This window comes from Bacillus rossius, chromosome 12, assembly GCF_032445375.1.
Source record: "Bacillus rossius redtenbacheri isolate Brsri chromosome 12, Brsri_v3, whole genome shotgun sequence".
In the NCBI taxonomy this organism is placed as follows: Eukaryota; Metazoa; Arthropoda; class Insecta; order Phasmatodea; family Bacillidae; genus Bacillus; species Bacillus rossius.
This window is the reverse complement of record NC_086339.1, coordinates 46,793,497-46,810,498: the sequence shown is the minus strand read 5'-3', so window position 1 is coordinate 46,810,498 and position 17,002 is coordinate 46,793,497. Positions and strand designations below refer to the sequence as shown.

At 37.6% G+C, this 17,002-nt stretch overlaps 1 protein-coding gene across 1 annotated transcript in view; it reads right to left on the bottom strand.

Annotated features, from left to right (window-relative positions):
- Nucleotides 1-7,528: 7,528 nt before the first annotated feature.
- LOC134537976 (alpha-tocopherol transfer protein-like) overlaps nucleotides 7,529-17,002 on the bottom strand; it is a 57,313-nt gene continuing 47,839 nt past the window's right edge. Inside the window, exons 5-7 of the mRNA XM_063378995.1 lie at nucleotides 10,581-10,691; nucleotides 9,559-9,664; nucleotides 7,529-8,279 (exon numbers count right to left, since the gene is read on the bottom strand). Of these exons, the coding sequence (XP_063235065.1) occupies nucleotides 8,128-8,279; nucleotides 9,559-9,664; nucleotides 10,581-10,691 (369 nt within the window). The 3' untranslated portion in view covers nucleotides 7,529-8,127. The remainder of the gene's footprint in view (nucleotides 8,280-9,558; nucleotides 9,665-10,580; nucleotides 10,692-17,002) is intronic.

Below are 17,002 nucleotides of genomic sequence, written 5' to 3'. Positions count from 1 at the left end.
ACTGTTACAGTTAGTCGTGGGATGAAAACTTTGATTGATGCAAGTATCGAAAGAGGTGATGAGTTTGTTTATTATCTCAGAAGTAAAAAGTCTGTAACAATCCACGTGGATTGCCGAAAATCATATACCCGGAAAAGTTCAATTGCTGCTATTAAAAGACAACATGAGGATGAACAAGCCGGTCCAAAAAAAATAAGTCCACCTCGTACTAGAGCACGTGTAAGTGAATCCGACATTTGTTTTAAAAAATATTGCTTGTTTCCTGGGATGAATCGGATGAAGAGGCTGAGAGAAATAAATCGCAGCATCGCCGAAGAAAAATTTTTAATGTTACGACACTTTCATTCAAAGAGTCCGTTTTGAAAGTAGCTCAAAATCGGTCTGATGACGTATAAAAAGCTGTTACTGCACGTATTAATTTTGAATATGATTTAGGTAGTTGCTGCTGAGGCTAAGTATCGTGACAATTGTTACAAATCTTTCCTGAGACCTAATATTGGGGATAGCAAGGGTTGTCCTCAAGACAGATTACAATATTAACAGTAATCAGAACTCCTATTTAAATCAATCACCTATATCAATATCAAAATCAGTAATCATCATGCAGTAAATACAGTATTTTACAATAAAACTCCGTCATAACAGATCGTGGAGTAGGCCTACAGGGGAAACCACGTTAAAAAAACGCACCAAGTACACTACCTCACAGGTGGCGTGGAAATGTGTGCATATAGTGTAGAATATAACTCTTTGAACTTTTAGAATGGCGATATCTTAAGAATGGTGATTCTTAGGCAAACATGTTTTAAGGTCTTTTTTGTAGATAATTTTAAAGTCTACAATTTTTGTCTGGGAAATATTTTTGATAACACTTACCGTTTTTGAGAAAAATAAAAAAACGAAAATATAGACCTTTGACCTTGAATAACTTTTTTTTAGCACACATGGGATATTTGGGGACTTTTGTCACTTTATTTGTACTGGTGTACCCAAGGTCTCTACCAAAATTCAGCTCTGTCGGAATTTTTGTTATTTGAATTGTCTATTTCGATCGGACCATATAATACGAAACGTGGACCCAAAATTTAACGTTGAACTCTTTAAAATAATGCCGAGCGTGATAAATATATGCAAAATCTGTTTACCACTACATTTCTGTTTGAAAATCGCTCAAGGTTTCCGCACCCACCGCTAGAATTCACTGTAGGAGAAGCTACGTCACATATTGAATAATTTTATCAGAAGACCGAAATTTTAAACTATTATTAAACGGCTCCAATAAAAGCGAAAAAGACTTCAAAGACCCGTCCGTGGACTTGATTTTCGACAAAGGAATTGTATTCAAATACTGCCCGTCTTTTAAACTATAACGTTTCCCTTTGTCTTTGTGAACTTTGGTTCGCACTATCCTGCATAGAGGGCAGCACCGTCGTTCACATTTCCGTCTCATTCACGCAATCACTCCCACAAAATGCCACGAACCGAGAACTAAGAGGTCACACATCATAAAGCCCACAAATCTAAATGAATTGCCGTATTGGTACTGCCGATAGCTGCTAACCCGACGGTGACGGAATCTGTCGAGGCTTTATGAGCAAACAATCAAAGTGGCGAAACATTGGCGTAGTCGGGTATTTGCGATCGCGTCATTATTTTTTATTTTTGTAAATACATTTCACAACCCATTTTCCATTTTTTCTTCCGTGTTTCTTATTACTGCCAGACCCAAAGCTTTTTAAGAGAGAAAACCACTTATTTTTTGACGTGACGTCTAATAAATCGACGAACGCCGGCTGCACGTACGAAAAAGTGTCCCGTAACGCACATTGTCCCACTACGGATGTGTTGTTATGCTCATTGTACACATGCGTGGCATCTCTCTTCCACTCGATTGGAACAACCATCGATATGACTTTTCAATCATATTTTTGTCGTTTGAATTATTAATATTATGTAATTTAACGATCGTTCACCGATTTTCAGCATAATCGGTACGGTTATTAATTTCCCGCCTACCACTATAAGAAATAAACATGGTGGACTACATACGTTTTTAAAACTTCCACAACACAAAACAAAATTGTTATAAACATATATACCGTCTGAAACAATTGTTTCCAATATGGCCTCGTGGCCGTGCGTTTAGCATCGCTGACTAAAATATATTTTAATTAATGAATGCAAATAAAAGTAAATTTATCAATTAAATTGTAGATTTCATTTCTCTCCTTCTTTGTATCCATACAAAATAGTGATAATTCAATAAAAATGATTCAATTTTATTCATAAAAGTATGGAGAGGTAGATTTTATCATACAAAAAGATAGAAAAACTTAAAAAAATTTCTTCCTCAAAGAATATAATATTTGTAATGCCTAAATGGTTTGGTTGCTAAAACCTATTACGGCTCAGTCTCAGGCCGAATATGATATTTCATTTTCTTCTGGATCAATCATTTCATCAATGTTTTGTTATGACGTTGTCACGTTAAACTATCGTCCGTAAACCGACTTTACAGACAACCATTTTTTTTCCTTCAATTTTTAGCTCCTGAAGTTCAATTAGGGTATTAAATTTTGGAACAATTGTAAAGTGCTTTAAGAAATGATTTTGTTTTATACATGTACGTTATTAAGTAAAACTAAGTTATAAGCTTCGAGTTTTAAAAACCCGGCAGACTTGTTCAATGCAAATACAAGCCGGGGATATATATAATTTCTTAAGGAATTGTAACGACAATATGCAGACGTAAAAAAAATCGCTTGAGCAGGAGAGGAGGTGGTGTGCCGGTGTGAGAGAATGACAATGCGACAGGCATGCCTGCGCGAGGCAGCCATTGTGTGGCCGCGCACAATGCTAGTTTCCGTTACGGAAGAGGCTCGAGGTCGGGGCAGGCCACAGGTGCGATCCAGTTGCCGCAGCCTCTTGGGGCAGGGAGGGGCGGGGGATCCGAGCGAGCTCAGACCTAGCGCAGGGGGAGGGGAGATCCTTCCAACAACAGTCAGCCGACGACTTTCTGCAGGATTCAGAAATAAAGCATTAGGCACTGACGCAAGTCAAATTAACTTAAAATGCATGTAACGAATTCGTGTAGTAGTGTAGTCGTGTAGAAATCCAGCCGCAGTCACGACTTCTGGTTGGATAGCCGGCCGATTCAGGGATTTATATTTAGTGTAAAGTTTCCTTCGCGAGTGTTGTGTCTCGTCCTAAGTCTCCATGCGGGCGAAAGGCAATGACAAACCATCGCGAGTTAAAGATTAAAAATTTCCGGTCTTTCAAGCACGTGTCCTACAGACTTAAAACTTGGCAGGAATGTTCTATATTACATAAACATTAAATGAGTTCATGGGTTTTCGAAAATCAGCTCTCAAGGGTGATTCATCCCCAGCAATGCCGAGTAATTAAGCCCGTGTCACCATAGAAGGCCGTGTCTTATTGGCATACTTCCGATCTCCTCGATGTCTTTTTCTTTGCCGTAACATTTTTTTTCAGCTACAGATTTGCCTGATGGTTAGAGCACCTGCAAAATACCCGTTATATAATTTGTAGAGACGCTGGATACCATATCATTACAAACATGAAGAAATTTTTCACTGTAATTATGATATTTTTGACACGCCCCCAAGGACAAGAAACCAATTACATTTGTACATTTGTAAATTTGTAAATTTATATGAAAACAACTCTATCGCTACAAAATAGTGTTTGCAGTAATACTGGGTTCTAATTATTTTCCTGGTATTTATGCTTTGTGTTGTCCCAGTACCTTCAGTGGATAAAATTATTTGTAAACCGTTCCCGGAGTAGCTTTCCGTTAATGACTTCGTAGATTAATAAAAATAAATACGCCACATGTATTAAATAACCGATTATCATTCCCATGCTTTTAAAAAAATAATTATGCTTGAATGAAAAATCAAGTAAAATATAAAATTATGCATCAATTTTCATAAGAAATATGTAGTTAGTTTTTTAGCTAAAACATATTTCATATATGCAAAAATAACCCTAGCCACGTATTGTGGAAAGCTACAATATATTCCTTGTAGTATTACAAATTATTTCTTGTTAACTCTTTACCAAATGAATCGTTTGTTAAAGTATAGAACATTTTTCCCTGTGTACAGTTCAAGAGGATGAAAGCTACACCCAGAATACGAAAAGAGCCACCGTTTGCCGAAGTAAAATCTTAGGTTATGTTAGGTTTGTTCAGTGTAGTAAATATTAATTATTTAATTTTTTTACGGGTGGATAGGTTAGGTTAGGTAAGGTTATCGTTACTAAAACGAAAGGTTAATTTTGCTAGTGCTATTTAAAAAATTCTGCGATCGTAAAATATGGTATTGTTTCACAAGCGATCGGCACACTTCGGAGAACTTCGGAACTGTTCGGGTGTGGTTCAAATCTCTGAACTGTAGGCGTCCAAGTGCCCAACCCCCGCATGGTAGACTCTTTTCTGCTCTGTCCAACTCTTCATCCAGACCATCCTCTGTCTCCTGTATTCCCCTACACTTGCATCCCGCATGACAGTGCCCAGGGTTTTCCCTGTGTCTATGCAGGTTTTACCTGGGCCCAACCTATCTCTAGTTATAGTCTAGATTTATGAGTGAGGGGAGTTAGTCATAGCATCAATTGCTGCCATGGCTGGCCAATCCCCTCCTAGCACATGATGCATGCGACCCTCTCCCTGCATGGCTAATCCCAGCATGACTAGGCGTATAGGCTTCGGCCTGAGACGCACCTAGGTCCCTCCCTAACCCGGACCCCTCCAAAATACACTTAGTTTTAGTTAGGTTTGGAAAAATAAAATTCTAAAAACCTTTTTTTGAACTGTAGGCCTCCCGTTGTGTGACTTTACCCGAATCCAGTGACCACGCCATTGATGAGACATTAACCGCGTGCGAAAAGAAAAATTCAAATGAATCACGATTTTTTTTCGGACAAAGTAAAATATATTTTTAAACACAAAATTATTTTATAAACGTCAAAACAGCGGTTAGCTATTAAGATCTTTAACCAAAACTGTTCGTGGATTTATTATGGTAGGAAATACGGTATATTGGTCTATCTACGTTCATGTGAGAACATTGAGCACGGGATATGGTGTGCCGAATATTAAAATGTTATAGTAAAAATTTTAATCCACATTATTAATTTTTGTAGCAAAAGTGTTCGAATATAAGTAATTAAAAATCATTCAGCATGGTACTGAATTCTTCTGTAATCTTAGAAGGTATGTTTTGCGACAAGGGTATGACGTCGACCCAAGTGTCGCCCTAATTTCCGCAGTCCGTAATGTTGTGCCAACGCCTTCTCCTGCCCGTGGCAGAGGCGTGTAGTGTAGTGCGAACAAAGTGCAGTGTCAGTGCAAGTTGCAACGCGACGATCGGCCGCGAGCCGGAAGTGCAAAAGCCGCCCGCGCGGCTATTCTGTGAGAGTTATGGAATCAGTGTATTTTCCCCTCCTGGGACCAATTAGTTACGTGAAACCATTAATTATATTATATTTACATTTTATAAACCATCCTTCCTGTAATGTTTGATAAGTCATTTTGTTTAGTTCTTGTTGACCGCGCGACAAGGCCGCAGTTCGAGCCCAGACCGTCTGCCGCGCGCGAAGTTCCGGCGGGGAGAGGCAGTTCTCGCGACGAGGGTCTCGGGGCTGGACGCGCCTCATCCCTCAACCATTGGGGATCCGTCATTAACTACAGGTCCATTCGAACTCGGTCGCATTGTCGTTGAAGCCGCCCCGAATTTCGGTGATACCAAGTCTGCCGTGTAACGGAGTAGTGAAAGAGTTCACCGCGTCCGCGAGATCGGTGCGAGGGAGCGAAACTGTAAATATTCAGTGTCTTAGTGTATCTCTATGCGTAATCCGTGTTGACCACTGATTGGTCAGTAATTGTACTGTGTGATACGCGTTGTGTAGGCTAGTCTGTAAACACCTTTAAGTTCGTGCTCATGTAAACCAGGCGCCCCGCACCGGTAATACTATCGCTGTATACCGGATCACCGATTGGTCAGGAAATGTACTGTGTGACTCGTGTTGTGTAGGCCGGACTGCAAACATCTGTGCGTTCGGAATCAACCAGAAAACGACCACTAATGTGTTAGAGCCGTGCCCATGCACTCGCAGACGGAAAGGGCTAGGATTGTCATAGCGCCATGTACTAAGGGGAAGGTGTAATTAAATCACAACAAAGTTAGCCCATAAACTCTTCATTTCGTCGCCACTGTCTCCCGCCACATGGCCAGGAACCCGTTCAGAGCTAGTCAGACCTAATAAACCATACAGGAGATAGTTCAGGTAACAACAGGTAAATAGTTAAAAAATTTATTTGTCACACTTAAATCATAATTCTGCGTGGCACATAAGTATATATTTTTTTTCTTTATTAACTAAATATGGGATTAGAAATATTTTAAGTAAGATAAAAAGAAACCATTGAAAAACTAACAATTATTTTAAAATTTGTGTATTTAATGTAAAACATTTTTTACCTGGAGGCTATAAGATTTCTAAAGCTTTTTAAATACATAAAAAAAGGCCATATTTAACATACGTATAACAAAACAAAAACTTATGAGTAACCATTATTAAAAATTATTTACTTCGAAGTTATTAACTTGGAAATTCAATAAAACTATCATTTAAACACATCAATATTTTTCAATAAAGGAATGAGCTTATAATAAATATTCTTAAAATTTTGGCAGAAAAAATTGTAACGATGTGAGAAGTAAAAATAACACTCAAAAATTATATAATGGTTAAAAAATACTTTGTTTAGTATACAAAAAAGATAAATATTAATCTATAAAATATTTTATTTAGCGATGCTTAATTTCGGAATCGAAATTACTGCCACTATAAAAAAATGCATATATCTTTAGCAACTTCATAAATATTACGACCAGGGTGTACAAATGTCGCAAGAAACGGAATAACGTAAGAAAAGCAAGACGAAAAATTGTAAATAATGACATTTTTAAATACTTATTCATATATCAACCTCTTGCATTGGTTTGCGTTAGCACTTGCTAAAATATATATTAGTGTAAGCAAATTACTCTTTTTTAAATAAATTAATAGTAATTCAATATATTGTATTGGGAAACATTTTTATGAAAGGTAATCCAATAAAGAACATTTTTTTTCTGGAACCTAATGTTTAAAGGTTGTAGGGTTGTTGTTGTCTTGTGATCTGCAAATTTAATAAACTACTGTGATTTTCATGAGTTTCTGGCGAAGTTTGTGACCCCAGCATGAGGCCTTCATTCACTGTAGAATTTTATAACAGGTAACTTTGAGCTCTTCTGATAGCTTTTCTAGTTATTATTGCCAAAATAGGACAGGAGCTCGCTCTTTATTTTGGAAATATCTTAAGCATGTTTCAACAAATTTCCTGATTCTTGCCAGACCGAAGCATATTGACAACATCAACAATTACAAACAGAAATAAGACCTTCCACGTCCTTGCTCAGAGTCTATGAACATAATTAAATAACAGCCTCCAATACAAAGGGGATTAAGGCAGACATATATATTTCATACAAAGACACAATTTGCAGAAGAGATTTCGTTTTATGTTTTATGATTCGTCATAGCCTCTCAAGATTTGGGCTATTATTCATGTAAACTTTCGTGGAGTGTTGGAATTAATTTTGATAGTTATAATTGCCGCGTGAAACAGTTATTTGATCACGGTGTATTCAGGCCTTAATCCATGCACTGTTAAAGCCAAAAAATACAATTAAAATACTTTTCTTTAATAATTAATTATTAATTATAATTAATTCGACTTTCAACAAGTTTTTGAAAACCTGTTAAAGTGCGGTCTAGTTATCATTGACGGGGACAGATAAAAACCGAAATACGCCAACTTGGTTTCAATAACATTTGGTCTTAAACTATTGTTAAAAATTTAATTTCGGTAAATTTGGCTTCGTTATAGTATGAGGTTAGAATTCTTTTGCTTTGAGTTTCACTTTTGAGAAACAAACCACGAGTAATAGGTAGTATGTTCCTATTTTATGGCTTTGGAGAATCTCTTAGTGTTTGATCTGAGCCGTGTGGTAGGTGAAGCAGTGGCAGTGGGGGACCACTGGCCAGCGAGCAGAAGGCGCGCTAGTCGACGGCCAGCCTCTGGAAAGAGCCCTCGACGCCGAACAGCTGTGCTCGCTCCGGGGCCGCCCCGGGCCGCAGGGACTCGTCCACTCGCTTCAACTCCTCGGCCTTGAACCAGTCGCGGCGGCGCTCCAAGGCCAGCTGCCAGGCGTCTGCAACCACATCCGTGTGTTTGCATCTGCATCACTACCCACCTGCTGTTTCATGCCTCTGAAACATTTCAAAACCTGTTCATTAATCACAACTTGAAATCAGAAAATTAATTTGTTAACGTATCAATTTTTTTTAAATAACCGTTTGTATTGATTATCATTTTAAATTTGTTATTTTATGGATATCAGTCATAATTTAATAAAGAAAAAATATTTAGCTTACCCATAACATTGAAAATCTCAGGTTTATAAGATTTTTGGTTTGGTTTAAGTAATATTAAAAAAAAAACCGAGTTTTACGGAAAAAAGTTACAAAAATGTCTACCACGATTACATGTTATTTGTAAATGCTAAGATCCAATAATAATTTATTTTTTTATTTACTCCAAAAAATAAAACACAAACTCATTAAATTAAAAAAAATACTTTTGTAAACAATTGCCAGAGTTACATCATGTAATCAATTTAAATCCACGAGCGAAACCAGGAGTTTAATTGTTATTGCGAAAGGGGTTATTCAGCCATAAGAGCTTTTCATCCTTAAAAAAATCGTTAATTTAAATTCCAGAGTACTGGGGCTTGAATCCTGTGTCCAGATGCTGTTAGGGTGGTGACCCTGATCACCCTACATCGCTCCTGGCGAACCCTGGGGCGGTCCTTACTGCGTGGGTCTCGGCCGGCTGCTTTCTCTAGATTCCTGTTTTTGTGGTTTCTTATCGTTGAGTGTTACCATCTCTTGTGACCTCGTTACTGGCAAGGCGTATAGACCAAATTAAATAAAAATTAAGTAAATGCACTTAGAGATAAATCTCCACGAGTGGCGCTAAAGTAATAACAGTGACACTAAGAAACAAAGACAAATCAAGCGAATTATGTAAAGTATGTTTAGAAATTATACTAAAAAATATTGGATTTTTTTTTATAAAATAAGATTACCACTTTATTTTTACGTAAACTTTCTATTGTATTTACTTGCGCATTACTTGAAGAACTCAACAAAACCAACCAAATATGTATTTGATTTTCGGTTATTATTTATCTACAAAATGTTTATTTAATGTTTTCCAGTATGACATTTATTTAACTTTAATAAAACAAACTACACGGAAATTCATGGACGTTTGCTACAAGTAGGTTATATGAGATGTATACAAAACCTTCAATAAACATTATAATTATAAAATTCATTTATAAACGATTGAGTTTATTTTGCAGAGTGAAGGACAGTTATTCATAATATATGATACTAATAGATTTTCTTTGTAATCATTTCACTTACCACTCAATTCCTTGAGACTTTTTTCTTCTCCTCCATATTCTTTAGGAAGCATATGTAACGGTAAAGATTTTCCAACCGTTTCTAGCCCACCAGTGTGCACATGAACCTTAAATAATGGAATCCCCTTTATTATGACAAGCATAAAAATTACATTTTTGTTTATCTACTTATTAGACACATAAATATAATAAAATATTTTTTTAATTTTAGTAGCTTACAATTTTTGAATACATCTCGTAGTTATTTTTTGTTAGATGTGTTATGATAAGATATATATAAACGACACTCTTGTGATACTTAGTCTAGACTAGTAGTATGTGTAAATATATACATGGCACTCACCCTTTTGTTTACTTGTGAATTAATTAAGATTAAACAGTTAATTATTTAATTACTGAGTAAAATAAATTTATCACTGGTTTCAGATCGGTACAATAATAATATGTCTCAGTTAAGAAAATCAACGAAAATATTTTACATAATTTTTTTATAACTTAATTGTATAGATAGTTGTGCTATTTTCATTTACAACACTTTAAACATCATTTAGTTCATCAATTTTCATTTTAATAATATTTACAAAACAAGGTTGCACATACATTATTACTACTAGAAACATCTGGTATGCATACAAATAATCTTAATACGGTCCAGAATTTAAGTGGGACACGTCGACTACAAAGTTCTTATCTCAAAATTCTATGTAATTCAGTAGACTTTACTAAGTGTGCATGAACTAAAATTGTTGGTATGGTTGTTGGTGTATTAAGACAACACAATGTACATCCGTGTCTTACACGGGATTCGAACCCAGAGCCCCCGCACCGTAGCCCGGTGCGTAGTAGTGCGTAGTCGACAGCGCTACGGAGGCGGAGTATCCTCTCTACCACCGCGCCTTATCTACTTATGTAACCTGTAATTGTACTTGTTGTATCCTCTACCAAGAAGGGCCTTAATGCTAACAGATCAGAGCTGTTGCTACATTTCATATTTTACCGTTGTAGAGTATGTTTAAAACTCACCCGTTCATTGAGTTTCTTCTTAAGCAGTGGTCTAATGATATCCAGGAACTTGCGAATAAACCCTGGAGCGTTTACAAAATGTATCTCTTTGATTGCGATTGGACACGAATCCTGTAACAGTAAACCTTTCAGTTATTAGTTGCAGGCCTCATGCAGTATAAGAAATAGTGTGTTATTTGTTCTACGAGGTTCTTTGTACCTTAAAAATTTAGTAACACAGAAGTTAATTTTATAGACATATCTGAAATTAAAAAATAATGAATTATTTTGTAAAATATTTTTTTCTTGCACAAAACCAACTTGTAATGAATATAAACATTTTTAAAACAAAACCTAGCGTTTACCAAATACACTATAAAACAATATCGGACAGTTTTATGCTACCAACACGACTGAACGTATGACAAATAACCTTTTGTTATGACATTATTCTTAAATAATTTTCTTACTAGTTAGTGTTTACATCATTATTTATTTTACTATGTGGCAACGGATATTTTCTACTTTTTTTTTTTTTTTTTTTTACGAAATTTGAAACAGTGGAGGTTTATTTTGACGAAAAGTTGTATAAAAATAAAAGACGAAGTTCTGCTCAGAGAAATTAAAGTAATTTTTTCTATCAGAATGTTGGTATCGTAAAATTTAAACACGCTCGATATTAATACTGCACAAAACGTATGACATCTATTCGACTGGTGTGACAGAAACGACATGTTTATCACTCAAAATTCTAGTGTGTTTGCACATACTGCTTGAAATGAGGCAGCATGATAATTGAGGTCGTTGTACACAGATGAATGGTAGCAAGGTGTGTTGGGGTGGGGGGAGAAGTATGCCAAGAAACCTTTCAGTTCACGGCAACGTCAGTTAAGTTTCCCACTAGTAAATATTCTGGGTTTTACTCCACTGTGGATCGATTATGGATCGCTTTGATGGAGGCGAGTGATTCGATAGCTCAAACGCAGCTTCTCAAGAGCAAAGGCGTAACTGTTGATGAGTTTTAGAAATAAGGTTTACCGAAACTCCATTATATGTTTCAAAATGGTTGGATCTAGATTAAACTAGTGATATTATGCATTATATGCATATTATGCATTATACTGTCGATTTATTGTAATGCCTGCTTCTAACGCCTGGTGGGTAGTCCATGTGCAAAGTACGCGATAATCGCGCATCACATATGTTTCAGAACTCCATCGCCTAGACAACCTTCTTTCAATAAACATAGAAGTATAAAGAGTCAAATTTCCCACCACTCTTTTGCAGATCCACAAATTCATTCTTACAAAGATATATAAAGCTTCAGAATGATTAAGTTAGTAACGCTTCAGGTATTTTTTAAATAGTCCATCAAAAATTACATCAGTTTTTGCAAGGATTAGGCAGCTGGAATTATAACATATGTAAAAGGATGATTTACCTAAGGTCATGTATTTCAAAGTTTTTATGCAATTAAATACCAAAATTAATTTCCATATAAGTTTGATACAACAGCCAGCTCCATAATTATAAATTTAAGTTTCTTTTTAAGTAGCTTAATTTCACAAAATAGTTTACAGTAGAAAATATTGAATATTTTGTTACTGGACGAATTTATCTTACAACGCGTAATTAAATTTACTATTCCTGATGATATTTTTCCATATAATTTGTTAATTCGGGTACTCGGTTGCAATGAACGAATTTTTAATGTAACGTAGTCATGCTAAAACATTTGTTTATTTGGATTGGACTTGAACAGTGTTGTGCATTATAAAGAAAAATAAGGATTTGTTGACTCATATATACACACTTTAATCACACATAATAACATTGCACTCATTTACAACAAACCTATCTAAACAATACACACGTGAACAATACACAGGAACACATAAATTGACTAGCTTAAGTTGTAATTTTTGTGTAACATCTTAGCTCTCGGTATCCGGCATTTGGTGGGAGTGATTTCGTAAATTGTAACGGAAGTCTCATGAAACGGAAATGTGTAACAACGGTGCTGCCACCTGTGGCTTTGAGAAATTTGTTTGGTCCATCCGCCAAGACACAGAAACGTCCACTTTCGCAGCATTTACCATCTCCCTCTGAAGTACGTAAAAAAGGCAAAAAGACATTCAACTATACTCAACCACAATCAAAAGGGCAAGACACGCACCACTTTTCACCCACTGCAATCTACTATTCACAATTTCGACCAATAAGAGTAGGTATATAAAGTATGTATGAGGGCACTGGAGGACGGAGGGGGATTAATCTCTTCCTTCCACCATGCACACACAAAAAAGTGTCCCGTTACGTTCATCAGCCATGTACGCACGAAAAATTGTCCCGTTACAGTAGATGGAAATAGCCGGTTCTGGGACAGGCGCAGGATCCAGGATCCGACCTTGACCTTTAACTATGACCTTGACCTTTAACTATGACCTTGAACATTGACTTTGACCTTGAACATTGACTTTGACCTTGAACATTGACTTTGACCTTGAACATTGACTTTGACCTTTGACCTTTAACTATGACCTTGACCTTTAACTATGGCCTTGAACATTGACTTTAACCTTCAACATTGACTTTAACCTTGAACATTGACTTTGACCTTGAACATTGACCATGACCTTTGACCTTGAACATTGACCTTGACCTTTAACCTTTAACTATGACCTTGACCTTTAACTATGGCCTTGAACATTGACTTTAACCTTGAACATTGACTTTGACCTTGAACATTGACCTTGACCTTTGACCTTGATCTTGACATTTGACCTTGACCTTTAACTTTGACCTTGACCTTAAAATTTGACCTTGACCTTGAAATTTGGCCCTGACATTGAAATTTGGCCCTGACATTGAAATTCGACCCTAACCTTTAGCCTTGCGACCCTCGATGTTGCCAACCTGATGACATCATCTAATCCGTATGATATCCATATGCTAACCTAACCTAACCTAACCTAACCTAACCTAACCTAACCTAACCTAACCTAACCTAATCCATATGCTAATCTATGCTAACCTAACCTAACCTAACCTAACCCATGCCAATCTATGCTAATCCATGCTAATCCATGCTAATCGATCCGCCATTTTGTATTTCTAGAAATTTCCACCAACTTCGAATCGTGACGTCACCGTTGCACTTTTCGTCACGGCCGCCATCTTGGATTCGAATTTTTTTTTGAACTTCAACTTTTCGAAATTTGATGTAAACATCAGCCGCCATCTTTTGCCTTCCTTAATGCATACCTAAGGCACCACATTTGAAATTAAAATTATTATACAGCCGTCATCTTTAATTCCAGCACAGACTACCAGATAGCACCAAATTCAAAAATTAGTTGTCAGAGACGCCGCCATCTTGGTTCTCAAGTTGGCTGGTAGATGTCGCTAGTATCGCGCGCCAAATTCAAAATTAGTTGCCAGAGGTGCCGCCATCTTGGTTCTCAAGTTGGCTGGTAGATGACGCCACCACCGCCATAGTTTAGTTCATATAATCGATACCAGATGACGCCACCGTCACCATTTTTAGTTCCTAGTGTTGCTACCAGAGTGTGCCACCGTCGCCATCTTTAATTCTTAAAGTTACCGCCGGAGCGCACCACCGTCGCCATCTTTAATTCTTAAATTTACTGTCGGATGGCGCCAAGTGTTATGTAGTCAGTCTAGACAGTCGAGACAAGTCGGAGGACAAGACGAGACAAGTCGGTAGCCTGCACTCACCAAGTTCACTGTTAACGTCACTGCCACCCGGGTATCTGACGAGTCCTAATTAATACACTCGTACACATCCTACCTCTATGATTTCTACAAACAGACTGATTGTCTGCATATAATTACATTTTACCATTCTCTAAGACATTTATAAGTATCTTTACCTTGGGGGGATATAAGTTATAACAATTAAAAAATAAGTAATATGTAGGTAAAATCTTATTTATTAAATTAAGAACATAAACTGAAACAGAAACTATACAACAAAAACAGAAACTAAACAACGAAAAAGAAACTATACGACAAAAACGGAAACTATTAAACAAAACAAAACAGAAACTATACACCAAAAATGGAAACTATACACCAAAAATGGAAACTATACAACAAAATGAAAACCATAAAACAAAAAAAATGGAAACTATACGACGAATGGAAACAGAAACCAAACTACCAAACTATTTACAACAAAAACCATTTTACAGAAAAAAAATTATTCGTCGCCTCCGATATAACCGTGGGGGACTGTGCGGATAACGTCTTCACAGATTAAACGTTTGTCATCTTCCCACGTTATGGCTAGCTTATTGCTGTATTCGCTATACAGCACATGCTTTCTCGACCGTATGGCTCTAACACCTGCCCTCCTTGTGCGGTGGTCTTGCAGGGCATCCAGGTAATCACCGAATGTGATGTGGTTTTTGACCACACAACGCTGGATGCCCTTAGCCTTCTTCTCAACCTTACCACCGCACATGTATGCATAGAGTTTGGCCCGCAGACTGACAAACTCGCTCATTACTTCTCCCCCACATTCATCTTTGAATTTGCCAACAATTTTCTTGTTGATGAGGGAGAAGCATGGGTGGTCAGGAGGGTAGCAGCTGGTGTCGAATTCAGACATGAACTTAGGGTCGGCTCTTAGATCATGGTAGAAGTCCTGTGTTTGAATCTCATACACAAAGCTGTCTGTATCCATATATACCAGATGAATATTTTCCTGATATTTTTGTTTCATAGTATTATAGTGGAAGTCGTACATGAGTGTTTTTGATAGATCAAGTACTGAGAGTCCGGCATAAATCGGCTTGTCGAAAATTATGGTCTCATGGTTCAGGTGGACAAGAGACAAGTTTGGCTCATACATCGTGCGGTCCTTGAAGGACGGACGACACACCAACTTCTTAAATCTCTTCTCAGAACACACCAACTCCATTTTGAGCCTCCGCCTCTTGTTTTCCATCAGTTTACCAAATGTAGAGTTCACAGCGAGCTTGAAGAACTCCTTCTCGAACTCGTTGGCTGCTGCTTTGCGCTTGTCGGTATTCAGCCGAATATAAGGCTCCAACCATGCTGACTGCTCAAACTGTAGGACTCGGTGTATCTTAGTCACTCTAAGCCAATTCGATACTGCTTGCTGTAGGTTTTTGTAGTGAACGATGTAATTCTCTTTATTTTCCAGCGTTGTCAAAATCTTTGATTGCTTTGAGCCGGACGGACACTGATTTACTGGAATAAATCGCAGGTCTTTGTGACTTTCGTGGAGTTCGTGAGGATACTCCACGTCACACTCAATAATGTAGCCTGTAGGAGAATCATCTGGGACAGACATGACATCAATGGATGTGTCTGCCCATTGGAAATGACGAATTGGAAGCGGCAGAGACATCGCCCACCCGTACAAGTTGTTTGCATCAATGTACTCCAGGAATGTGGACGGCTTGGATGCATCATATGTCTCAGGTATGTAGGAGTTATTGGCTACGCAATGACGTTTAATGCTTTGCGCTACTCCTCCCCTAATACCTGCTTCCACAAACATATACATGTCATAATCTGTGAGAAGCTCTAGCTGCACACCTGTGGTACGAAGCATCGCATCGAAAGCGAACCCAGGACAAGAAATGTAGTGAGACGGATCTAAACTATATGTCTCCAAACATATGGAACGGAAATTTTCAAATACGTCCGCCAAAATCAGGACATCCGTCTTTAGGTACAAGTCAGCGTACTCCCCCAAAGTAGCACACTGAAACTTATCCCAGAATTTCACTGCATGAGCGTACTCCGCCTCGGAAATACCGGAATCAGTAAGACTGTTGTAGAACTCAACGATAGGCGGTAGACTAGTATCATCTAGTCGAGCAAAAGAATCGACAAAATTATACGGGAAGACTCCCTTGCGAGTAACCAACTCCAACTCATCAGGCGCGAAAAACTCAGCAGTACTGACAAACTTGTCTGCAGGCAAGAACTCAGCGAGCGAAGCAAGACCCCGACTCATGAAACGGAACGTATCGACAAACTGAATGCTGAACTTATCATGCAACTTCTTGGAAAAATTTATCAGCTTCTCTGAATTCGGGATTATGAAAATTTCTTTACTGTCGTAACACAACTTCCTGATAATGAAGTTCTGGTCGTATGCCAGGTTGTGGAAGAACACAATCATCTTTTTCGGTCTGCGCCTGAGAAGGTTGCAGTCATTACATGCAGGCCCCAGATATTCACCAGTAAAGTGATTATGATCACGTACTTTCTTTGCAGTTCCTCTGAACTTTCCTCCACAGTAGCAACACACACTTGCTTGCAGAAAAGCAGTGTTCTGTGCATGTGTGAGCGGAGTCATAGGAACAGATGTAGAAAAGATTTTCTGTACGTCATGCCCAATCTCCACAATGCGGGATATGAATTTATCTTCTGCATCACACCCC